The sequence below is a fragment of the Musa acuminata genome, chromosome BXJ2-3 (genome assembly GCF_036884655.1).
Source record: "Musa acuminata AAA Group cultivar baxijiao chromosome BXJ2-3, Cavendish_Baxijiao_AAA, whole genome shotgun sequence".
Taxonomy (NCBI): Eukaryota; Viridiplantae; Streptophyta; class Magnoliopsida; order Zingiberales; family Musaceae; genus Musa; species Musa acuminata.
Genome location: NC_088340.1, coordinates 6,968,446 through 6,996,322, shown reverse-complemented (window position 1 = coordinate 6,996,322; position 27,877 = coordinate 6,968,446). Strand labels below are relative to the sequence as shown.

Sequence of the window (27,877 nt, the reverse complement as noted above, 5' to 3'; positions counted from 1 at the left end):
AGTGTTCCATTTATTTCTTCTTTTTTTTTTTGCTCTGCAATCTAAACCCTAACTTAGAGGATAAACATCTCGGTTAACCCTAACACAAACAAGATCAAAGACAAAAAAGAGCTAAAGCATCTAGGTTAACCCTAGAACATGGTACAACTGCAAAATGAGGTTGCCATTGGGATAATTAACAAATAGCTAGATCATTTGCTAAATCGACAATCTGTATCATATCGTTTGACACATAATAACTGTGATGGGAATGTAATAACATTCAATTACTCCAAAAATTATCAGTATGAGTACCATGTGCACCTGTGAATCAAAATTTAATCAAAAATAATATGCACCAAGATTGCTATTTAAGTAAAACGACACGAGTTGGCACGTGTCTCATGGTATGCCATTGCATGGAATAATACTACACCTGTGGTTGTCTAACACAGGAATGATACTGGACCTTCATAATTTGAGCTAGAATATCGGACGTTTGACGCTGTAGAGGAGTATGCTACCACTGCAATTATAATTGGATGGGTTTCCTTTCTTTTGTTTCAATAATCACAATTCTTAGATAAAAGCAGAAGTTGGCATCAGGGTGCAACAAATATGAATAAGACTTATAGAAGAACTTTCTGGGTAGATTTTTCTCTGAAGTCGTGCATTACATTTATGCTGTTCCATAGGCATGTACAAATGCAGATAGTAAAAGGACAAGCTTATCCGATATAATAACAGAAAGTAAACTATGCAGCTTGATCGGCATTCTAGACTAAGGGGCATAGTCATAATTCTAGATGAAGTTATCACTGAGGTTAACCTTTTCTAGTTTATGGCAACTATCAACTATCTAACAGTTCTTTTAGGAACCATTGTCAAATCTCATTATGTTTTATGTTCCTAAGGCCCAATTAGAAAGTTAATTAATTATATGGAAATTTATTTCTTGTTTACAATCTAAATGACGTTAAGTAGACTAACGGCTTTGGAAATCATTTCAGATTTTGCAATCTTGATTATTTCTTCCAACTAGGCTTCACTCTAGATCTTGCACATATTTTAACCTATGCTCTCTTCTTATTCTTCTATTCTGAAATATTGTCATTTTTATTCTTAAAGATCAAATATGATGAGGTGAGTTGATGGGCAACCAACAAAATTCAAGCTCGTTGTGATATAATAGTAGTAAAATAATTGCATGAGACTCTGGTCATGGCATTCACAGAATCTATAAATCGGTACATTCTAATCCAAACATAGTGTTTTTCCTCAAATCTAGTGAAGGTTAGGACCAAATACAACATTGTCCAGTTTGATTAATTTCTACTTAACCTATTTCTTAAGGTACTTTGTATAATATTCATCCTAGATAGATGTATTGCAAACATTCTCAATTTCACACGACACATCCTACCAAAGGATGAAGACATGATACCAAAAGTTTTGAGAGTTAAGCAACATCCGATCAGTTGCGACCTTCCCCAATATAATAAAAACTGAAAAATACATAATTTACCCAGGCAACACAACGAATTTGATTTGATGACATAAAGTGTACCATTACCTATATCAGGTACTTATAGGTAAATCCCCGCTGTTCATACATAAAAAATCTTTCAATCTAAATATTCAAAGCTCATTACAAGTTCTCTAATACAAGACCTGGTAAGATTCCCATAACACTACTAAATGACTCCGCAAAGACCCATAATTTTGCATATAGAATCCAATAGAGCATTCCAGTTGATGCAGGGGCAAACATTGTCTTTGTCACTGAAAATGTTACATCAACATCCTAGATAAGCATCAGTGAAAGATATCCAAGGTCAACCAAGCTTCATATTGAAGGTTCTGAAAAAAATACACGAATCTACAATTTGCAGACACCCAATGCTTTGGTTTGTTTGCAATATGAAACAAACGAATCTAAGTATAACCGTGGGAAATATGTTCTAATAACACACGATGACATCTGAACTTGGTTTAATTTGTTTTCCTTAAGATTGAGAAACATCACCCACACAGAAGTATTTTACCAAAAGAGGTTCAAATACTAATCGTGATATATTGCTTCATGCTAATAGGACGCGTTAAAAAGACAACTTGACGATAAGTCAAAACAAGAAATCACCAAGAAGTCATCCTAGAGAAGCTAAGAAACCCTCTATCACCCATTCCGATTACAATCCTAAACCATACACGAGGCAATGATTCCTGAGAGGAAAACCGCAGTGATCCAACCAATCGATTTCAGACTCATAGACAGATCGGTACACGCGCAAGAAGCGCTCGCATTATCAAAACGGAAAGGGATCAAGGGGAATTAATAGTTGCCCTGGAGGCAGCAGCCGAGGCGGTCGAGGGCCTGGCCGGTCTCCCGGATCCAGAATCCGACGGAGTAGTTCGCCCTTCCCAGCGTCCCCATAGATCGCACGCCGTTAGTAGGGCAGGGAAAAGAAAGGGCGGAGGGGGCGAAAAAGAGAAGCGGCGGCAGCGACAACAGCAAGGGGTTAAATGGAAAGTAACGTGCTCAACCCTCAATAGTTTCGCTATGATGCTCTCGAGTAGGGGTAGAAATGGTATTTTGAATTCGTTCTCCCTGGGCCGCTTGGGCTGACCTCCAATTTCACTGTGCTAATTTATTACTGGATCCTATTATTATTATAATTAAAAATTTTATATTAAAATCTTTATAATTATAAAACTAAAATAAATAATCTTATTTATCTTAACATCATAAGTTAGATGAACAAAAAACACGACAGCACGTACTAAATTGATATAAAAATGATTGGTAAAAAGATAATTTTAATTTTTTTTTATATTTTTGATATTAAAATTATTTTTTTATCGATAAAATTATTAGAAATAAAAAAATATTAAAATTATCTTTTTGCTTATCACTTTCATGTCGATCCAATGAACTCACATGTTAGCATTTTCCGTTAATGCAACTAGCAACATCAAAATAAATGAGATTATCTATTTTATTTTTAAAAATATAGAGATTCTAATATAAATTTTATAAGTATAAAAATCATAATACTAATAGGATAATTTGTAACTTGCCTTGTGATTTCCAAGAAAGTGGGAAAGAAAACAAGAAAGTTTTTGGCTTACAAATACAGGAAGGCATCATAAATTCAATTCTTGGAAAGAAGTATGTCCATTATTGCTACAACAAGAAGACTGGGAAAGAGAATATACCACAAAAAACGTAGGGACAAAAAAACACTTCTTTAAACAAAGAAATACTACTGGAGAACATTGAGTTTGTCATGCTTTTGGATCTGGCACTAGACAAAAAGGCAAATCTCATAAATCTGAAACTGAATTTACAAATCAAAATATAACAAGTCCATGATTCAACACATGATAGAGCTACCTTTTATATGTGCTATCTACTTGCAATGTACAGATACCAAATTCATGAGAACAATGGCAATCAAGGACCTTCAATAGAGGCAAGAAGTAATGCAAGACAGACAGAATCTATCTACATGATCAGTTCTGCATTTCAACCCCTAGAAGAGATTGAGTCTACTAGATTGCTCCAGGTTAAAAGGACTAAATACATAATAAAATGAGACATGAATTGCTAGAAGAAAGAAGTATTTATTTATTGTGAGGGAATGGCAGCTTAAGAAGATGAAGCAATATAAAGAACAACCATATAGAAAGAACAAATGCAGGGGAAATATCACTTAATATAGCTGCTATGAACCACCAAATAGAAACAATCATTTACTCATTTGAATAGACAAATTTCAAGTTCAGCCAATCCTTCCTTTTTCAAAATAATTATCGAGTATATGGACTTAAAAGGTAGGTGATACTGGTTGTGGTGGTGGAACTGGGTAGGTGCCATCATTCACAACCTTCAGTTCTGTACCTTGACTTAGGCACCAAAATTTGTCTATTTTATTGCAAATAATGAATGGAACTTGAAGAATAATCAAGTCAAAATAAGGAAGTCTTGGACTGCATCCTTCCTTGCAAAATTTGACACACCTATCAAAATAGGAGAGAGAGAGAGAGAGTAAAATGTTGGATTTTTCCTGATAATCTGAGTTCAAGACACTAAACAACACCTTAAAAGATTTGACTTTTTGATAGATTAGATGACTGAATCATAGAAGGGTTGGGTTCTTGCTGTGGATACATGCACACAAAAAAATGAAAAGTAATAATCTATGCTGCTGTTTTGGCAGTGTAAATGCCTCTCCTTTGGTCATCTTCTCTCCTAAAGATGCCGAGTCTCAAGACAGGTGGATAGAAATTAAAGCACATTGAAACTACCGTAGTTGACGGTCCATAGCTATTGCCCTTTCCACCTGCCTCATCTTCTCTTTGGTTTGGTCACTGCATGCATCGACACTGCGCAATCACCCAACTCATGGCTTCACTAGACATCAAACACCTTGCTGGGTCGGTGTCTAGTGAAGCCATGAGTTGGGTGATTGCGCAGTGTTGATGCATGCAGTGACCAAAGAGAAGAAGAGGCAGGTGGAAAGAGCAATAGTTATGGACCGTCAACTACAGTAGTTTATGTGTTTTAATTTCTATCCACCTGTCTTGAGACTCGGTATCTTTAGGAGAGAAGATGACCAAAGGAGAGGCATTTACACTGCCAAAACAGCAGCAGAGATTATTACTTTTTCATTTACCAATGAGCCACTGTTTCATCGAGATCCACCACTATTTGATCGAGGTGCAATAACTCGGGTACTATTTGGTCAAGGTGCACAACTCAAGTATTTTTTGACCGTGCATCATTGTGACACTCTTTGGCTAAGGTGCACAACTCAGGCACTGTTTGACCAAGGTACACCATTGAGGCACTCTTTGGCTGAGGTGAATAACTCGAGCATTGTTTGGCCAAGGTGCACCATTGAGGCATTATTTGGTCAAGGTATATAATTCGGGCACTTTTTGATCGAAATACACCATTGACGCACTATTTGGCCGATGTGCACATTGAGGCACTATATGGCCGAGGTGCACCATTGTGGCACTATTTGGCCAAGGTGCACAACTCGTGCACTGTTTGACCGAGGTACACCATTGAGGCACTATTTGGTCGAGCTACACAACTTGGGCACTTCAGGGCATTCGAAGTGTCGTATAGGGCCATCTGGGCCTGAAATGCAACGACTTACTTTGTTGGGTCGAAGCTACCTTGGTAAGGCTTGAGCACAGGGAGGCAGAAGTTTTGCGAGGTTGACTTGTCCTGAGTCTCCTGCACAAATGGGGACCCTGTTGGGGGAGCCTCGCTGAGCTCTTCCTTGGATTTGTGAAACTCCTTTTGGACCTTATCAAGACGTCAATTGACCGAGTGTAACTGAGCCCTGAAAGAGTTCGTCGAATTAGATGACAGTGTGTCAGGCTCGAGGGCGCTCGGGTAGGATCATCGAGGGTTTGGAGTGTTGTGCTCGGTTTGCTCAGTTGGGGGCATCCTTACAATATTAGGCCCTCCTTCTAATGCCAAAATGATGGTGAACCTTTATGTCGTGGCTTAGGTGTCAGCATGGCTTGGTCCGGTCCCGGATGCACAAGGTCGGCCACACTGATGCTCGGGTGGTGAGGGTGAGCATCGGGTCAGGTCGGGTTCGAGCCTCGTCCCCCGAGCATAGTCTTCTCTCTTGACAAGTGGCCTGCTTCTTCGTCGTTGAGCTCTTGCACATAGGTCAGGGTCGGGAGGGGGATTTCTCGACTCGACCCCTCTGAAACTTAAATTAGCTTTTGATGGAATGAGAGAGAGTTGAGTGTTCGAAGCGCCTCCCCTTCCTGATTAGGAAGGGTTAGCTTTTATACCTACGAGGACGACTTGGTGGTACGGGGTCAATTTATTGCAGCCGGCTCCTCAGGCAGCTGACTGTACGAGCGCCGACCGACCTGCACGGATCGACACTGTGCGGCGCCGTCTTGAGCTTTTCGGGGTGGCTGTACTATGATGATATCGTCGTTCGTATGGAGGGGGTGCTAAATGACTGCCTACCACATGTGTGTTGTGCACCACATCGTACTTGAGGTACCACGTCTGTATTATCGTGTCTGCTTGCCTAGGTACACATGGGCGATATCAAAATATGCCCTATCAAACTTCTTCCTGCTTATTATTAGTAGTAGTATTATTATTATATAACTATATGCGTCTATTAGGGTTTTTATTCCTTTTCTTAATTCCAACTGTATGGCTTTTGGCCAAATAAATGCAAAAAAACCATTAAGAATAATCAAAGTAGCTATCAAGAAAATGATAAAAATAAAAAAAAATTGATTGAATATCTTAATGGCAACTAAAATTTCATTGATAGATCTAATCACGTTTTGATATGAATACGAGTAGCTTAATTATTATCCGAGTAAAGTTTTATATAATTTATTTAAGTAACTATAATTCCTGTAATCAACGAGCTCCGTCCACCTGACGCAGCATGACTTGTATTCGTTCGACGACTAAGATTTAACGATGCGAAGAACGGACGGTGATCCGAGATCCCTGAAACAGGCGGCTGGAAAACGAAAGCGGTAGATTCGCATGCAGCAGAGCTGACGCATTCACTCCCAAGTCTTTACGCTCCTTAGTGGGCAAAACAATTCCACGCGATGGCTACGGCAGGCTAAGAGTTGTCTCTGACGACAACTCTTGTTGGCTTATGCTGCGGTCTTCATCTTTGTTGTCGGTATCAGCTCTTAAAGCTCGGGGGTTGGTGGCTGCAGGATTTCCGCTGGATGAGACTTTTAGTTTGCTGTTTGTACTTTACATGACGATTGAAACCTGTGGAAAGAGTTCTGATGGCCTCTGAACAACTCAGGAGCCAATTCACTGCAGACACACCAATCTCATTAGTATTCTTCCACAATAATAATAAAAATAATCAAATCATATATTCTAAATATTTAGAATCGATTATGTATGAATCTTTTAAAAGATTAATATTAATTATTTCATATATTCTAAAATACTTTTAGGTATATATTCATATCATCTTAAATGATTTATCAAAGTTATATTTGATTATTCATAAATAAAAATATTTTTTTCCTATCTTTTGTGATAATTCTATATATCCATCTTAGTATTTTTATCCGAGCAATACAATCTTTTTGTATATTATTTTTTAATTATTTAATACTTAATTAAAAAAATAATATGTATAAAAAACTTATGTTACTAAGATGAAAATATTAAGATAAATACAGAAAATTATTAGAAAATATTAAAAAAAATATTTTTATTCTTAAATAATTAAGTATAACTTGTATGCTCAATGATAGTTGGATTGTATTTATTTGTGGATGCTGCCTAGTGACATGAACATCTTAGCTAAAATATGTGTCGTTGAATAATGGGTTTTTCAACGTAGTCTTCACTCGCAGCCATTTGGTGAAGTCAACTAAGTTGATGTGCACTGCAAGAAAGTCAAAGTTCAAGTGGAGGAGTCAATGCCTAATGCCTGCAACCGGTTTCATTTAATGTATGTGAACTTAAAAGACTGTTCTGCACAAAAGATAAGAAGACATTTAATTCTGGGAAGAACATTGAAACCGGCATCATCAAGTCGGATTCCAAAAGTTCAATGAGATGATAGCACACAATTGGCAATAGGGATAACAATTTGGAATACGAACAGCCCCATTTCTAGCTTTCAATATCATACATAGAACATTGGTGATAAAAGCACATAAAGGAAGCTAAAAATTACAAGGAGGCATCATTTCCCTTATTAAACCACATGCCATCCCATCCACCCATTGATAAAAAAATCTAAACTTGTTTTACAAGGAGGCCTCACATAATTACTAGGAAAAGTTATATTCAAAGAAAATATATTGTGCATGGCAACGAATAAGGTAATTGGAAGTAGCCATGATCCAAAATTAACAAGTCTATTTTGGTTGGGAGATAGGGCACTGTTCAAGCATCTAACACAACAGTGTAAGTTGCAAAGCACCTGCCTGCCACCCATCCCCAAGCTCAAGAGTCTGCATAGTTGGATCAGCCATGAATGTCCCTCTTATCAAACTTCCAAATCCATACATCATGATTAGGACCACCGGATTCATATTCCAAGATCTATTCACAAGTAAATATCCCAACCAATTTGATAAAATCAGATCTAAGTTGTTCAATAGCATGCAAAAATTGGATGGTTAAATATTTGATGTGAAATGGATGTGATCAATGGTTGTTCAATAGCATCATGATTGATGTTGCAAAGAGATATAGGTATATGCCTTTGATTTGAGAGGACAAATGACATTTCAAGATAAAAGTCAAAAGGGTTTGGATCCAAACCCCAACATTGAGACCCATCTCTGACCACATCTTTTGGATCCAAAAAAAGATAGGTAAACAAACATCCACAAAAGCCTTGACAATATAATGATGATCATAAAGGAAGTTAATATTGGCTTTGATGTGGTTAATCAAGTTTTTTAGATGGCATGGCTATTAAAAATACAATATTTCCATCATCTTTACTTATCTACCTAATTTTAGAATTATTATTATTTGGAGATAAAAGTCAAAAGGGTTTGGATCCAAACCCCAACATTGATACCCATCTCTGACCACATCTTTTGGATCCAAAAAAAGATAGGTAAACAAACATCCACAAAAGCCTTGACAATATAATGATGATCATAAAGGAAGTTAATATTGGCTTTGATGTGGTTAATCAAGTTTTTTAGATGGCATGGCTATTAAAAATACAGTATTTCCATCATCTTTATTTATCTACCTAATTTTTTAATTATTATTATTTGGTATTAATATACTGAAGGAGAGCATTAGCATTATGGTAAAGATAAAAGAAGGCTCAAAATCTTCGATTGAATATTAGTGAGAAGTATCTGTTAAAATTGGCAAATTGGCTAAGAGTTGTTTCAGAAAGCATGCGAGCTCATTAAATTTTTTAATCAATCCTTCTCCTATGGATCGAATCAATGGAATAGTCTGCACATGTTTGTGAAATCACACTGATTTTGGTTGATTGACCTGTGATGAAGCACAGAGCTAGAAAATATCATTAAGAGCTCAGCTCCCAAATGGACATAATACCTACAAGAATGATAACACAACAAAAACTGGCTAACAGAAGAGATGAGCATCTGAATTCAATGTCCACTGATGGCACAAAACAAAGGACAACCAACAAGAAGATATCAGCTTCTGGATTCAGTGTCTCCATGATGGATGTTTCTATCTCACAATTGAATAACTTATTACTCCAAGCACCACTATATTCAGACAGGTTTCTGAAGTATGCCAAGTGCTCTACAAAGAGTCATCAAAACCATCGTCTCTTGTTCACATCATCTGGAAGCAATTTCAGATTCCAAGAAAAAACAAAAAAACAGGGAAAAAGTGCATGGCCGATCCCAGAGATGAGACCGACCTGAAATTATTGGGATGGCATAAACCACCAAACTCATCATCCCTTTACAACAAGCTCACAACACCAATTTGGTGAGGTGGGCTGGCAATCTCAGCCTATCTGAGAAGGCTTGGGAGATTTGTTCGGTAAGATGTTGTCGGGAAGAATTAGTTCTTGAGGGACTTCACGAACCACTCCAAGCATCGAATCGTACTCCTCATCCCTGCGTGCAAACTTCTTGCGCAATACTTTCTCAAACTCTATCTCGTCAAATGATTTAGCATTCTCAGCAGCATGCACCTGGGCCAAATTGGCATAGTTCGTAGCAGACTGAGATATAAAAGCAATCTCTTCATCGGTCAGCTTTCTCAAAAACTTCGCAGGATTACCTCCCCACACCTGTCAATAACAGAAGTTCACAAATGAGTGCAAGACAAACTGTTAAAGCAAAGGCAGTTTATCAATAAACAGTAATTGATCACAAATTATGCTATATTGTCCAGTCCAATCTACGGAGTTCACAATCCAATGACCCAGATACTGAAAGCCCCAATCTGATCCAACAATTTAAATTCTTTTTCAACCAAAAATGAATTGGGATTAATCTGATCAGGCCTCGATCCAATGTGGTTCCAACATAGTAAACCAATCTCCATCCTTTTCCAATCTACCTGTTCATCAAATTGCATAGCCTTTTGCCTAGATCAAACCTGGTTAAAATGACCATCCCAAAACCAATGGCAGTTAAAAAAGGTCAAGGGGTACCAGCGATCATACCATATACTTCTGACGATAAAAATGACACATTATGGAAAAGGTATACTCTTCTGAACAGAGTCGACAAATGGTAATAATCTTAAAGAGACTAATATGAGCACAAATTCATACAAATAAAAATGAAAAAAATAAATAATGGGTTAAACAGTTGATAACCTCTCCACATGGAATCCTAGTGTTCTGCCTTACAAGGGCTCCAGCAGCAACCATTCCATGCTTCTCCACGACAACCCCATCAAGAAGGACAGAACCCATTCCAACAAATGTTTCATCCTCAACAGTGCATCCATGCAAGACAGCATTATGACCTATGAAGTTCACGATTTGAATAAAATGATGAGATTTACAAGAAGTTTATAAAATTATCTTGCAGCTTGCGTACAAACTCTTAACACTTAACAAAAGGATTATGCAGCCAGTAAAAATTTTAAATTCAACAATTATATCTATGAGAAATCATGCAGGTTCTAATGTTAAATTATAGCTACTAAGGTAAAAAAGAAAGTGTTTTTCTAGAAATATCCACTAGTACCTGCTGAACAAGAAGTTGAGCACCATGACACTAATCATTTAACCTATGACCAAATTGAATGTTCAAAAGCAAGGTTGACACTTATTGTAAAACTGACACTAAATGATTATATCACTTGCCTACTGTGACGTTATCTCCAATAATAGTTGGTAGAACCTTTCCACTCAGATTAGATTTTGCCACATGCACCAGGGAATTATCTTGAATGTTAGTGCCAGAGCCAACATGGATGCTGTTTACATCACCTGCAAACGATAAGAGAAAAGGAGTTTATTACTCAATATTCAACCAAATTGAACATGAGAACACTGAGTTACAAGTAATGTCTATACTGAAACTAATGTCCACTATTACTGTCATAAGGGATGATGTCCAGGCACCAAATTTATATTAAAGAACAATGTATCTCGTCTTCATTGCCATTCAGCAGTAATGAAGACAGTAACAACCAATGTACAATGGTGAATGCAAGTGTTATCTAAGGAATGGAAAATTTTCCATGTCTCTTTACAAGAAGAAAGTGGGAAAGAAAACAAGAAAGTTTTTGGCTTACAAATACAGGAGGGCGTCATAAATTCTTGGAAAGACGTATGTCCACTATTGCTACAACAAGTAGACTGGGAAAGAGAATATACCACAAAATAGGTAGGGAGAAAAAAAATTCTTTAAACAAAGAAATACTACTGTAGAACATTGAGTTTGTCATGCTTTTGGATCTGGCACTAGACTAAAAGGCAAATCTCATAAATCTGAAACTGAATTTACAAATCAAAATATAACAAGTCCATGATTCAACACATGATAGAGCTACCTTTTATATGTGCTATCTACTTGCAACGTACAGATACCAAATTCATGAGAGCAAGGACCTTCAATAGAGGCAAGAAGTAATGCAAGACAGACAGAATCTACATGATCAGTTCTGCATTTCAAACCCTAGAAAAGATTGAGTCTACTAGATTGCTCCAGGTAAAAAGGACTAAATACATAATAAAATGAGACATGAGTTGCTAGAAGAAAGGAGTATTTATTTATCGTGAGGAAATGACAGCTTAAGAAGATGAAGCAATATAAAGAACAACCATATAGAAAGAACAAATGCAGGGGAAATATCACTTAATATAGCTGCTATGAACCACCAAATAGAAACAATCATTTACTCATTTGAATAGACAAATTTCAAGCTCAGCCAATCCTTCCTTTTTCAAAATAATTATCGAGTATATGGACTTAAAAGAGTGTCTTTATCATTTCTACATCATTATAGACAAGATCAACCATATTAGATTGCATTACCAAGAGAACTTGAATCTTATCCTATTTGTTTTCTATTTCATATGGGACTACTTATTTACTGCATGATCAATGTAAAGTTTTAGTATTTCCTGGCGGAAAGGAGAGTAAGCATTCAGACATCTAACTGAAAAAGATAATGTAGAACACATACAGTCAATTATACATGAGGTTCTAATAAGGAAAAGAAAACGATCGAATGATAATGGTAGAAGACGAATCAAACGCAGATAAATTGGGTCCATCTCATAATACAAGGACCATGTGACCATAATTCTCAAAAGAAAAATCTATCATCTGGGCTCTTTACAGCCATATAGTGATTGACAATGATTTTCGCAAAGTATTGACATAGAAGAAATTACTGGAAATGTATATGGTTCCTATCTCTCATGCAAAATAATCCATCCTCCAAAAATCTAGTTTTGTCAAGCATTACATAAGGAGTGCAATATTATCCATTGTACATCAGTACCAATTCAACTTTCTCAGTTGGAAAATAATGCATTAAGCCAGTGAATTTTGTATGGAGGAGAACAAGGCCTTTAGGATGATCAATACTCTACTAGCTTATATACATAGTATCAAACTAACTTGTACAACAGAAACATACCTCGCAGAACACATCCGTACCAAATTGATGATCCTTGGCCCACTTGGACATCACCAATAACAGATGCACTTGGAGCCACAAAAGCATCCTTATGAACATTAGGCACCTTGTCAAATATGTTCATGAGCGTACGATGCCTCGACACTATCATGATATGAAGAAAGCAGCAAATACAAATTAGAAAGCCTATAACTTAAAAATTGAATTTATTTCTCACACTCAGTGCAATTAGCATTAGAATGATATGTATCAAATCCAAGAAAACTACAAAATTATACTCAGTGATAGTGGCATAAAAATTAAAGAAAGCTGAATTATTGTGACAGAAATGGCAGGCTAATTTGAACTATTATGTCAGTAGTAGAAGCTGATATGACTAGATGTAAAGTGTAAACAAAGTAAAAAAGTTATATTTAGCATAAAATTGAAGAATTCATCAAGAATACAATTACTTTCTCATGGAGTGATACTACTTGAAATCTAATTTCTAATGGATTTCTTGCTTAATAGATTTCATGATTGCAAGTGGGTGGCATAATTTCATAAATCCATGCTGCCACACAAAATGATAGCTGCTTATATGCACTAATTGCTGTCTTAGTCACCCAACTACACAGGCTAGATCAGTTACCCAGTCTAGACATAACAACTAAGAACGGAAAAAACTAAATTCTTTTGGCTTTGAAAAGTGTTCCATTTATTTCTTCTTCTCTTTTTGCTCTGCAATTTAAACCCAAACTTAGAGGATCAAACATCTCAGTTAACCCTAACACAAACAAGATCAAAGACAAAATAGAGCTAAAGCATCTAGGTTAACCCTAGAACATGGTACAACTGCAAAATGAGGTTGTCATTGGGATAATTCACAAATAGCTAGATCATGTGCTAAATCGACAATCTGTAGCATATAGTTTGATACATAATAACTGTGATGGGAATGTAAAAACATTCAATTACTCCAAACCTTATCAGTATGAGTACCATGTGCACCTGTGAATCAAAGTTTAATCACAAATAATATGCACCAAGATTGCTATTTAAGTAAAACGACACGAGTTGGCACGTGTCTCATGGTATGCCATTGCATGGAATAATACTACACCTGTGGTTGTCTAACACAGGAATGATACTGGACCTTCATAATTTGAGCTAATTTGAGCTAGAATATCAGACGTTTGACGCTGTAGAGGAGTATGCTACCACTGCAATTATATTTGGATGGGATTCCTTTCTTTTGTTTCAATAATCACAATTCTTAGATAAAAGCAGAAGTTGGTATCATGGTGCAACAAATATGAATAAGACTTATAGAAGAACTTTCTGGGTAGATTTTTCTCTGAAGTCGTGCATTACATTTATGCTGTTCCATAGGCATGTACAAATGCAGATAGTAAAAGGACAAGCTTATCCAATATAATAACAAAAGTAAACTATGCAGCTTGATCGGCATTCTAGACTAAGGGGCATAGTCATAAGTCTAGATGAAGTTATCACTGAGGTTAACCTTTTCTAGTTTATGGCAACTAACAACTATCTACCAGTTCTGTTAGGAACCATCGTCAAATCTCATTATGTTTTATGTTCCTAAGGCCCAATTAGAAAGTTAATTAATGATATGGAAATTTATTTCATGTTTACAATCAAAATGACTTTAAGTAGACTAACGGCTTTGGAAATCATTTCAGATTATGCGATCTTGATTATTTCTTCCAACTAGGCTTCACTCTAGATCTTGCACATACTTTAACCTATGCTCTCTTCTTATTCTTCTATTCTGAAATATTGTCATTTTTATTCTTAAAGATCAAATGTGATGAGGTGAGTTGATGGGCAACCAACAAAATTCAAGCTCGTTGTGATATAATAGTAGTAAAATAATTGCATGAGACTCTGGTCACGGCATTCATAATTGTGCTATGGTAGCTATGCAACCATATATTAATTTGATACAATTTAACAACTCTTTCTGAGAGTAGGACCGACCACAGAATCTATAAATCGGTACATTCTAATCCAAATATAGTGTTTTTCCTCAAGTCTAGTGAAGGTTAGGACCAAATACAACATTGTCCAATTTGATTAATTTCTACTTAACCTATCTCTTAAGGTACTTTGTATAATATTCATCCTAGATAGATGTATTGCAAACATTCTCAATTTCATGCGACACATCCTACCGAAGGATGAAGACATGATACCAAAAGTTTTGAGAGTTAAGCAACATCTGATCAGTTGCGGCCTTCCCCCATATAATAAAAACTGAAAAATACATAATTTACCCAGGCAACACAACGAATTTGATTTGATGACATAAAGAGTACTATTACCTATCTCAGGTACTTATAGGTAAATCCCCGCTGTTCATACATAAAAAATCTTTCAATCTAAATATTCAAAGCTCATTACAAGTCCTCTAATACAAGACTTGGTAAGATTCCCATAACACTACTAAATGACTCTCCACAAAGACCCACAATTTTGCATATAGAATCCAATAGAGCATTCCAGTTGATGAAGGGGCAAACATTGTCTTTGTCACTGAAAATGTTACATCAACATCCTAGATAAGCATCAGTGAAAGATATCCAAGGTCAACCAAGCTTCATATTGAAGGTTCTGAAAAAAATACACGAATCTACAATTTGCAGACACCCAATGCTTTGGTTTGTTTGCAATATGAAACAAATGAATCTAAGTATAACCTTGGGAAACATGTTCTAATAACACACGATGACATCTGAACTTGGTTTAATTTGTTTTCCTTAAGATTGAGAAACATCACCCACACAGAGATATTTTACCAAAAGAGGTTCAAATACTAATCGTGATATATTGCGTCATGCTAATAGGGCACGTAAAAAAGACAACTTGACGATAAGTCAAAACAAGAAATCACCAAGAAGTCATCCTAGAGAAGCTAAGAAACCCTCTATCACCCATTCCGATTACAATCCTAAACCATACACGAGGCAATGATTCCTGAAAGGAAAACCGCAGTGATCCAACCAATCGATTTCAGACTCATTAACAGATCGGTACACGCGCAAGAAGCGCTCGCATGATCAAAATGGAAAGGGATCAAGGGGAAGGAGGTCGTCTTACACTGCTCTTGGAAGTAGTAGTTGCCCTGGAGGCGGCAGCCGAGGCGGTCGAGGGCCTGGCCGGTCTCCCGGATCCAGAATCCGACGGAGTAGATCGCCCTTCCCAGCGTCCCCATGGATCGCACGCCGTTCGTAGGGCAGGGAAAAGAAAGGGCAGAGGGGCGAAAAAGAGAAGCAGCGGCAGCGACAACTGCAAGGGGTTAAATTGAAAGTAACGTGCTCGAAGTTAAACTACTATTTTACCCTCAATAGCTTCGCTATGAGACTCTCGACTAGGGGTAGAAATGGTATTTTATTTCGTTCTCCCTGTGCCGCTTGGGCTGACCTCAACTTCAGGTGTAGATCCTATTAGTACTATAATTAAAAATTTTATATTAAAATCTTTATAATTATAAAACTAAAATAAATAAATTGTATTGATAAAAAAACATGATATCATGTAATAAATTGATATAAAAGTGATGGACAGAAAGATAATTTTAATATCTTTTCTATTTTCGATGTTAAAATTATTTTTTTTATCTTTTTGCTTATCATTTTCATGTCGATCCCGTGATCTCATGTGTTAGTATTTTTCGTTAATGCAACTAGTAACATCAAAATAAATAAGGTTATTTATTTTATGTTTAGAAATATAAAGATCCTAATATAAATTTTATAAGTATAAAGATCATAATACTAATAGGATAATTTGTAACTTGCGTTATCATTTGCAAATGTCTAACTGTGACTTATTTTTACCTTTTTTTTAATCTTTTCTTGTTATTTTGTGTGGATTTTTAAATGACTAATTGCTCATAGTTTCTTACATTCGATTCTAATACTAATTAGTGTTAATTTTATTATTATTTGTAATATTTTACATCATTATTATCGATTACATTATAAATAGATCGCTATAGTAATGAAACTATTATATTAAAATTCAAATACATATATATTATGTTAGGATATTTTATAACAATTGAATGAGCTTATATATATATATATATATATATATATATATATATATATATATATATATATGTATATGTATATATATATATATGTATATGTATATATATATGTATATATATGTATATGTATATATATATGTATGTATATATATGTATGTATATATATATATATGTATGTATATATATATCATTTTTTAATCCACGTTTAATATATGATGAGACAACTATTGCTCATTGCATAAGTTGTTTAAGTTGTGGAGTGACACCTTTCTATGTAATTATTAGATTTTGAACCTAATTTGATTGGAATACTAAAGCAATTTAGGGCATGACTGACATTTTTACATGTAATCCAACCTTTTAATTTCTAGTTCAAAAAGGAATTATTCTCAAAAAGGTGTAAATTTATACACAAGGATATTATTATATGCATAAAGAATTTCCTTAAGATGTCATAAAAATTTATTTGTTTCTGTTCATAAAGATGATATTTTATTTATCAAAAGAAAATAAAATATTATTTTGTATAATTTGTGGTTTCTACAAGAAGCATTTTATTTTGAAAGTAATTTCTTATTTATTTATTTATTTATTTTGGAATTCAATTATGTATGAGCTCATTTACATTGTCACCTTGTTCCTGAGATCCTCTGCTAACATAATACCCATTCCTAATAGGGAGTTCATCTCAGCATTACTTCGAACACCCAGTAGGCAATCCATGCACAGGCTGAGGCATCCACATCAGAATGTTATGAAGGGTTTCTCTGCAACCAGGCCCCTGAGAGCAGCATCAATAGGAGAAGTTGGATGACGACCATGCACTGGGTGATCGTAGGGACACCATGTCGTATGTGCAGTGTTGCTTGAACCTGCAAACTGCTATAAATTAGGGTTGGACATGGGGGACCAACAGAAGTGGGTGATGAAGAAGCTGGTTGCCGTGCATCATCAACCAGAGATGTATTATATTTACTGTTGCAGCGTGTTCTCCCTTGAACCATAATGATCTTTTAGCTGCTGTAACATCATGTGAAAGGCATGCAGTAGTGATAGCTCCAGCGGTGAAGAACACGTATTGCAGTGTTGGATCTTCAGATCCTGATGAGACACAAATGAATGAGTTCATGTGGATTGAAAGATGTCAAAGATGCAGAATTAGAAGAGGTTAAAGATCAGTTTGGATTCTTGTAAGGATAAATGCAGAAAACAATTTATACAATGGGCCATAACTGAGTACATCACAAGGAGACTCGAAGAAAAGATAGCAGAGGTTTAGGGATCTCTCCGAGTAAGGCAACAGGATTTAGACAGTGCTGTAATTGACGTATAACAAAAGGATGCAGAAAGAACTTGCAGTCCATTGTTCTGGAATTTAGAGAATAAGTTATCAATTTTATATGTAGCAAAGGCCAGTGATCAATGATATGTGATTTTCATATAGCGTCCAAAGCCGAAAGGAGAGATAAAGGCTATCCCCATCCGTATATTCATGTGGATAAGGGTTCAAGAAAGGAGAGACTATTTTGTAGGGCTATATTTTCATAAAATATTTTATAAAATATTTTATTTCTTTACGATAAAGTATAAAAGCTTATTTTTTAATGTCATGAAAAAGAAATCATTTTCATTACTCATGAATACATGTATCTATCTCGAATTATTAATTTTGGTGTCAAAAGGATCGGGTCGAAAAACCTCTCTCGACCTCGATCTTTATGTAAGTGGCACATCAGAGCCTCAATATTTTCACATAAAAGACATGTTGAATAACCCTGCATACATGGGTTTAGATCATATTTGGTTGACTAGAACGTCAATAATATATTCTCATAATATTTTTAGTGTTAGAAGGAGGACACTCATCGACGAGAGAACAAAGGTCGAGAAACTCGACCACCATCACTATTAAGCCACGAAGCATCTATATACACTTTTATAATTCTGGCAACTTGTTAGTGAAGGACTTGCTAGTCGCTATGGAAGACTTGGGCTTAAGAGGGGCTTTCTTAGAGTTCTTTTTGTCTACCTCCCTAAGCGGAGATGAGGATTTGCTAATGGAGATGTTAATGTGGCTCGACGATAAGTTTTTCAAATGTCTTCTAACTCCTCCCCTTCTATCGAACAATTATGATTACTATAGCTAAGTGGAAGGGAATAGAGAAAAGAGAGATAAAGAGAAACCCGTGCCCCGACCTTGGCATAACTATAGCTGGTTGTGCCAACTCTCTTCTTTGCCTCTCCACCATTTTTCCTCTGCATAGTGCCCGTGTCAGATAAGTTAATAACAGCACTTTGGGACTTCTTCAGAAGAGATCCCGAAGCATACTTTTGAGGGAACAAATTGTAGAAAGAGCATTATCGATTAATTATCATCTGACATATGGCCTATGCATGACATCCAAGATAAAAGAAGAAGACAAAGGCTACCCTCAATTGGTTTGTCCACATGAACAAGGGTCCAAGGTAGACGGTTGTAAGTTATCTCACCATTATTATCCATATATTGTTAAAAGTGGTTGAGGGATGTCTTCCTATAAAATATTTCATACAATATTCTACTCCTTTATAATCAAATATAAAAACTCATTTTTAGCATAGTGAAAAGAGGATTTTTTTTTACTACTTGCAATCATACACATCTACCTCAGGTTAACAATTTGCAGGCCAAAGAAATCAGGTTAAGAAACCTCTCCCAACCTTAGTCTTTATGCATGTGACACTTTGAGGTCTTAGCATTTTTACTTTGGGGGCATCATGGATAATCTCATACACATAGATTTAGACTATATTATATTTTCAAAACGTTGATGACATCTTTCTGTACATAAGAATGATGAAAGTTTTTAGCCAAATAACCTCGTCAAGTTGAACTCGAAACTCCAAGGAGTCAACTCAACCATAGAAGTCTTCACATCAACAACTCGATCAATGATTTCACTAACATTACTTACCACTGTGTCTTGAAGGCCTAGCAATTTCCATGAGCATGATTTTAGCCATTAAGAAAAATTCAGGTACTAATAAAGATGCATAAGATGGAGTATAGGTCGAGATATAAATCACTGAGATCACAACGAGATTTATGTGGGCTAAGGAACTCAAAGTGTTAGGAAATTACTTTGGTTTATAAGTGGGCTAATTAGGAGATAGACTTTGGACCTACAATTAATGGAAGAAGGCATTATAGCGAATCAAATTCTTCTGAATGGTTGTACCGAATATGTAAGCATAAAAATATGTAATTATGTTATATTAAAATATAAAAATAACCTTTATATAAGTCAAATACATAGATGATGTGTATATTTTAATGTCATCTGTTCAGATATTTCTGTTTGATCTACAAACACGATCTTTAATTCAAGATTGCTAGATTAATCTAGATTGATGGTTATAGGGAGAGGGTTTGGGGAGAGAGTTGAGTAGAAAACTGTACTCCCTCAATGGGGACTGTGTCTATACTTGTGAGAGCAAAGTAGACTTATATTTTATTGGTAAAAATATTTCAACGGAACTCAATTAATTATATTATACATCTTATCCAATTATAAAAGACGACAAAATCTAACAGAACAAATATAAAAGTAAATTTTTTTGTGACAATTTATAGAATACTAAGTTTAGTTAGCACTGTTTTATTCACTCCAAACAAAAAAAAAAAAAAGTACAGCATAGTAAAGTATTTATTTTCTAACAAATGAAGTGACAATTAAGAATTTGCATCCTAACTATATGCTTTATGAAACAAAATCTGAGCACGTTGATGAACAGATTAGATTTTTTTCTTTTTATCTTTAGAATACTTCACTAGACTTCTTTGTTTGGTGATAGATCCTATCATGTAAGTAGCATTCTATGGCTCAGTGGATACACTGACACGGAAATAAAGGGAGAGAACATATGCCCATCTTAGTCAGATCCCATCAACAAACTCTGCAATCAAAACACATCTCATGCGCTGCTGTTGTTTAGGTCTGCCCGATCGAAGAAAAAAAGAATAATCTCTTTGGTTCTTTTTGATGGAATTGATCGAGTGGAAAGAGGAAGAGGTCAGAAGTTAAAAATAATGGATACATGTGTTTCATGCCATGAAAAAAATAATGAGGCATCGAACAAGTGATGTGATTATTTTAGGATTCACTGGTCATCAATGTAGCGGTGTAATGAAACAATTTAAGGATTTGAAAGAAATGATTAGTTTGAATTTTTATTGATAATGGATAGGAATGTATATATATAGAGATTATAAACTATGACAGTTATATAATTTTTTTCATTCAATATAATATAAAATATTCATCTAAATCATTTTATAATGTAGGAGATCATGTTTCGATCATAATCCTTATTATTGATAGAAACATGATAATATGTTATCATAGTTTTTATGATTTAGAATCATGATAATACATTATCAAAATAATGAGAGGGTTATGATAATTTTATTATGATTTATTTTTCTCAATAATATATTTCCTAATATGTCACTCGTAAGATAGGACATATTATGAGACATTGATCCTGGGCTGAAGTAGAAGGAATTGCTAGTGAAACAAAGGTTTGGTAAGAATATTTATAAGTTGATCAGAATATAAGACGTGAGAGATACGTAACTCACTATTTTGAATTTTGTTACGAACAAAATGAAAATCGATAACTATGTGATTTATTCCAGAGTGCAATACAAGAGTAACAAATAGATATGTTACTTCAATATTGTCATAATATATAGATAGAGGATTAAAAAATTTAATAAATAGTTCATGCAGCAATGATTGAATCCAACAAAGTTTAGTAATTGTAGAAGTAATTGCTTGACATTCAGCTTTGATCTTAAAATAGAGCATTATTTCTTAAAACTCCAAGATATTTGATTATGAATAAAAAATATAACATAAGCACTAGTAGATATCCTGTAATCCTTATTATTTGCTCAATCAACATCTAAAAATGCATGAAGCAACAATGGAGAGTCCCTTCACATATATAAGCCATAATAAATAGTATCATTTAAGTATCATAGAAGGCATTTAATAACCATCTAATGGTTAAAAGTATGCTTGTGCATAAATTGAGAAAATTTATTCACTACACATGTAATGTCTAGACGACTAGACGACCGAATGCTAAATAATATAGACTTCCAACAATTTGATGATACTCAGTTGCGTCACTTAGATTAGCACTATCAAATAAGATAAAAGAAATATTTGTAAAGATTAGCATAATAATAGTATTGGCTTCAAACATTTTGGTACAATCAAGAAGATCATGAATATACTTATTTTGAGAAAGAAATAGATCGTTTGTCATATAGATGACTTGGACACCAAGAAAATAGCCGAGGGATATAAGATCTTTGATAGAAAATTATTTCCCAAATAAATAAATAAATTATTATTAATTTATTACTTATATTAATTCAGTTATTTATATAAACTAGTATTAATATGATTATGTCCTTACAAAAATAAATAAATAATGAAGTATTATATTAAGAATTATGAAATCTAATTGATACGAGATGTGTTTGAAGTTTATGATACTAATCATAAGGAACCTATCTGAGACCATAAACCTTGCACAACTTGTAAAAATGTGAGAAAGATTATGTTCGATAAAGCTTGAAGGTTGCCTCATAAATATATCCTAAAAAATATGACTATGAAAAAATATATTATTTACGTCCAAAGTATCGAAGTCCCCATTTGTTAAATAAGATAAGATATAAAATAATATAAATTATTATTAGCTTCACAATTAGGCTAAATGTGTTATAATACTCAAGGCCTAGATATTGATTAAATCTCATTGCAATAAGTCTTACTTTATATTTATTAATGGACTCATCACAATTTCGTTTGATACCAAAAACCCATTTCACCCTATGAAAATTTGACTTGGATAGGATGAGACTAAGTCTCATACATCATTTCATAATAAAATATTATATTCTTTAATCATTATTACTCATTATTCAAATTTTTTTAAGGATTAGTTGGCAGTAGAAGGCTTAGAAATAATTTTTTGAGATTGTTTTATGAAAATAAAAAAATTATTTAGTTTAAAATTTTGATTTTTAGATCTAATAACCACCATATGAATTAGTATAAGGTCAATGATACTATGAAGATGTGTTCGACAAGAAGAATTTAAAATATGGGATATTGAGACCAAACCTTATTATGAATTATCCTAATCATGTATCATTGAGGAATGACTTATTAGGTTCTAAGTGGATAAACATTTGGATTGATGGCTAGGGTTGATGTTTTAATTAATATGAGATGACTTATGAATTTGGGGACTCAATCAATGAAGTTATTGGAAGTTAGTCTAGGTAAAAAAGAGTCAAGTGATTTATAAGAAAAAATAGATTTCACAAAATTAACATGGTGAGAAATAAATTATCTAATTTTATTAAACTTCTAGTTGGATGACTTATGAATTTGGGGACTCAATCAATGAAGTTATTGGAAGTTAGTCTAGGTAAAAAAGAGTCAAGTGATTTATAAGAAAAAATAGATTTCACAAAATTAACATGGTGAGAAATAAATTATCTAATTTTATTAAACTTCTAGTTGGTACGGTTGTAAGGTTTTAACTATGGATAACATAGATATCCAAAAACATATAATTTATTAGAGTTAGAAGTAGATCCAAATAATTTTTTAAATAATGAGACCAGAATTGAAATTGGCACGTTATTAATAAAATAAGCTGATGTGATAAATACACGAGACTAAAATTAAAAAAAGTATATAGTTAATAAAATTAGTTTGGACAATATACTAATGATGACATTTCACGGTTCTATTATATTCAAGAGTATGCAATGAGAAAATGAGAGATTTCAATGGTTTCAAAAAAGTTAAGAAGCTTTTGAAATTCATCACAATTATTATAGTAAAATAAAATAATAAATTATTAAAAGAACTTTTCAACAATAAGTTTGAGCTTAAAAAATATATATATTTTAAAATTTTAAGAATAACCACATATACTTTGTGAAATAATCAACTATGGTGAATGATCCTAAATATAAGAATATATAAACTCAAGAGGTGAATTATTTATAAAAAAAAATATAAAATAGAAGTTGGTATATTTTATTATATTTGTATGAATTATATAAAACTGGATGATAAGATGATAATGGTAAATTTTAAGAATGATCAATATGATCTAGAAGCTTAAAAGAAGGATCCTCTAAGTAATTATGTCATTTTTGAAATGAAACATTAATGCCGGTTAAAGCAAAGATGGATTTGAATAACTTACTCAATTTTCATCTTTATTCAATCATTGAATAAGATGTATATTGAGATACTTCAATGTAAATGAAGAACTTAAGAATTCTATAGAAATATTATTAGAAGAACATAATTTAAAGATAAATATTAGGTTCTTCTTTATGTTAAAAATACAAAGAACATCGTAAAATAAAAGATTTAAAGGAAGAGAGAAGGTTTATGAAACTCATATATTGAAACATTTACCATTATCTATCACCATATATGAACCATCATAATCTAAATGAAAAAATAAATTCTTTTAGTCAGACTTGACATGATGAGGAGTTCTAGAATCAACAAACTAGTTTATTGAACGTCGAAAAAATTGAGCAACAAAGTGAGCATGACGATAATGAAAACCGAGTAGCAGGACTTGTAAAATTAGAAGGGTATGAAAGTTGAAATATCAATGGAATATCAGCTTGCAAGCGATAATATTTTTTAACAACATAACTTTACACGTCATAAGCAACTATGTTATCGAATTATTGTTCGGATTTGTTAACGCTTTATTATAAACATTGTTGCATGTTGCCTCTAGAATGTTTGTTTGGACGATTATAGACAAAATCTATTATGATATTTGTTATGATCGGACAACCTTCTTAAGCATGATTGGGTAAAAACAAGCGAAATGGAAAATAATAGGAATCTTTCATAAATAATCCAATCAATAGACTATGATTGGGCCGAAGCAATGATTGTCCATTAAGATTCACCCATTTATCATCACTGAAAGAATCCAACAAATCAATTAAAGGCCCAAATAAGTCGTTCTCTCTTCATTGGGTACGTACATTAAGCTTTTCTGCCAATTTACTGAGATGAGGCAGTTTGCATAAAGAAATAATACCTTAGCAAGCAAGGCAAATCAGTGACGATACCAACCAAAGTCCAAGTTGATGTTGTATAGTACAACAAAGGCCTGATTGATTTAAACACGCAGTGCAGGACAATTACTAGAAAGTCTGCTGTAAGAGAAGTGAATCGATCGCTGCAATTGGACACCATTGTCATTTGTCGGCCGACGGACTGAGCTCCGGTACTTGGTGTTGCCTCCCATAAGCATTTGGTTACCCCATATGTTCGAGTCTTTTTCCAAGTGAAAGCAGATCACTCACAAAAAGGTTCATCATCATTCTCCTTTTCTTCTTCTTCAAAAAGCCGCGAGCACATGATTTAAGCTTGTCGTCTCTGACAATGCCTTTAGACATGGAGACTTTGAATCTGAAGCGGACACAATTGGCCGATGACATGAGCTATTGTGGACTATACTCGAACCATGACGCATCATACTGGGAAAAAGCATCGTCTATTTCCCTTTCAGATACCCTGTTCGTCCATTATTCCGAGCAATATGGCTTTGTTTAATCGAAATAGAAGTGTGTATTTATTTGTCACTCGATTTTGGCAATTGTTCACCTTTGGACCGTTCAACGACGCGGTGGAGCTGCAACTTTTGATCACAGCTTTATAGCTACAAGTGTTGCTGCAGAAAGATGAATTGTAGAATAGGCACCACAGATTGATCATGACAAAAGTTGGGCTCTTTCTTCCTCCTCAAAAAAGTTGGCACTGATTGATCATCGTGGGAGGATCAGAATGCACGATGTAGAACGGAAGACTTCCGATGGAGCTCGATCTCTGCAAGCAAACACCGAGAGTGCTCATTATTTTTATTTTCCGCAAAGCAAGCTTATTAATAATATCTCCACAAAGCAAGATGGAAAGGCTACTCGATTAAACGAAAAGATCCCAGCTCTGAGGTATTGTTGGATGCATCTTTGACCATGGAAGCTGAATCTTCTTTTTTAGCTGTATGGCAATGGCAGCGTGTAAGGCAGACATCCTTTAACATGAAATGAAAGCCACCAACAGCACCCGATAAATTTGGCCAGATCAAAGGAGCAGAAAAGAAAACTTAAGAGGAGGATGTGATGGGGAGGAAAGCAGTGCTGCGAAGGCTTTTGTTAGAACTCTGTGAAGACAGCAATCAGTCATCATGCAGCAGGATGCCTGTGATAGTGTTAATGAATAGGGTCGGTGGGTGGCTCTTTGGCCTGCAAAAAGCTTGCACTAAGAGGAGGGAGGAGATCCAACACATACTCTATTGACATGAGGAACATGGAAAAGGAGGAACCCAAAGATGCTTTCTCACTTTAATTATATATAATTATGTGGCCTACAATTATATTGGTTAATCATGTTTTGGTTGCAGCATTAAAGTGGTCCGCAAAGATGAGTTGATAGGATTTTGGTGCTACATCTATTCTGAAACTAGCAGGATTGCATCTGCATGCTTTGCCACTGAAACTTCATCTCCTCACCACTACTATCTGCTTGTTCTCTGGTATAGCAGTGATTCAGATTTAATTTCAAGATTGATGAATGCATGCAGCTGCTCATAATAATTCTTTGTGTCTTGGTATACTGAGACACATATCTGCAAACAAGAAAACAGGACATTGATGGCATCTATAGCATTTACTATTTCCATTAGTCTGAATCGGCTGTATATTATGATGTTTCTGTGCTTGATCAATGGATATAACTTGCATGCATTTTCTATTTCCTTTTGTTTCTGTTCATCTGTATCATTTATGCATGGATGGACCAATTTGTCCAAGTAAATTGATGGCTGCAAGGAATACTTCCAAGTAGTGACCACTTGATGCTTGTCAATTATCACGTTGATTCCAGCATGGTTTTCTTTCATGCATATTAATATAAGAATCCCACCTACCTGAGAAGCCAAGAAAGCAGGAAGGTGAGGCACGAGAAGAAAGCTGAAATGTTTGCATTCTTGAACTGACACACACGGTAGGCATCCAATTCTCTGCATTCTCCTCCTTTCCACACCCCTACATTCTAGTTGGAATCTATGACAACACCCACATCACTAGCAAACATGTAAATTCAAGTTCCTAGATGGTGCCTTTTCTGTTCCAAGCTTCAAGATCACATATGGCTTTGTTCAAGAACTCATCTTCCTGTTGGCGCATCAGAACTCGAAGTCTGTTCTTATGATCTTGGGAAGAACTCAAGAAGGTGATTGTGGCAGAACAGCTAAAGAATCAAAGTACGAGGCAAAAATCTTTGTTATGATGTTTGCTATGTCCTACGGTGAGTCTCATGCAGCAGAACAAAGAAAATACCACAAGGCTTTTCCTTTAGAGGAGGAGGATACTCTGCCTTGGACTGCTATTTGAGATTCATGTTTGGGTGGAGAGAAGTCTCCGACGCCGTGCCGGTTGAATCATTGGGAGTTTTTAGATGCCATCGGTATAGAAAGAGCTCCATTTAGCACATGAATAGTGGAGGGAACACCAAAAGAGCAAGCCACTGGAGGCTGCCTAAATGCCTTTGGAATGTCGGCCAGCCATGACACCGGAAAAGAACACCAATCCAGCCATGGAGCATCTCCTGAGTCCTCTGCCCACCCCAACTCCTCCGAAGGTATCGATACCGAGCAAGATGGATCACAGTGCTGGATTCAGTGCAGCTTAAGCTCTTCAGCCATCAGCATTGAGTGTTTGACTTTGCCTGAACCAAATCGCTGAAGCAAGCACCTGATGCTTGTATCTCTTTGAGATGGACTCCTACCGACGATAACAGGGAAGAAAAGCTCCTTGAAACTTCAAATGTGAAATGCAGCACGGCATGACCTTCCATGAAGGTAATGTGAAGCTTCTCCTTCACCCTTTTGGATAGAATTTTGGAAGCAAATCGAGCATTTCTCTCCTGCCATCCTGTGCATAAGATTATGGCATGCAGGTATCTGTGTCATCCGCAGACCTGATACTTCAGCGTCACTCCTGGTGGCATCCACCACATGGTGCCGAGGAAGGTGCCCCACAAGAATCCCGCTGGTGGTGCCTCCATCTCATCAGGGCTGTCTGCTGCAAATGATGTCAAATTCCATTACCCTTTTCCTCA

At 35.1% G+C, this 27,877-nt stretch overlaps 1 protein-coding gene across 1 annotated transcript; it reads right to left on the bottom strand.

The window, feature by feature from the left end:
- Positions 1-9,144: 9,144 nt before the first annotated feature.
- LOC103977737 (gamma carbonic anhydrase 1, mitochondrial) lies at positions 9,145-15,890 on the bottom strand. The gene is made up of 5 exons (XM_009393332.3): positions 15,689-15,890; positions 12,587-12,730; positions 10,800-10,925; positions 10,305-10,456; positions 9,145-9,770 (listed from the first exon to the last, which is right to left on the bottom strand). Exons 1-5 carry the CDS (start codon positions 15,801-15,803, stop codon positions 9,483-9,485), a joined length of 825 nt encoding a protein of 274 aa, XP_009391607.2. The 5' UTR covers positions 15,804-15,890; the 3' UTR covers positions 9,145-9,482.
- Between the last annotated feature and the right edge of the window lie 11,987 nt (positions 15,891-27,877).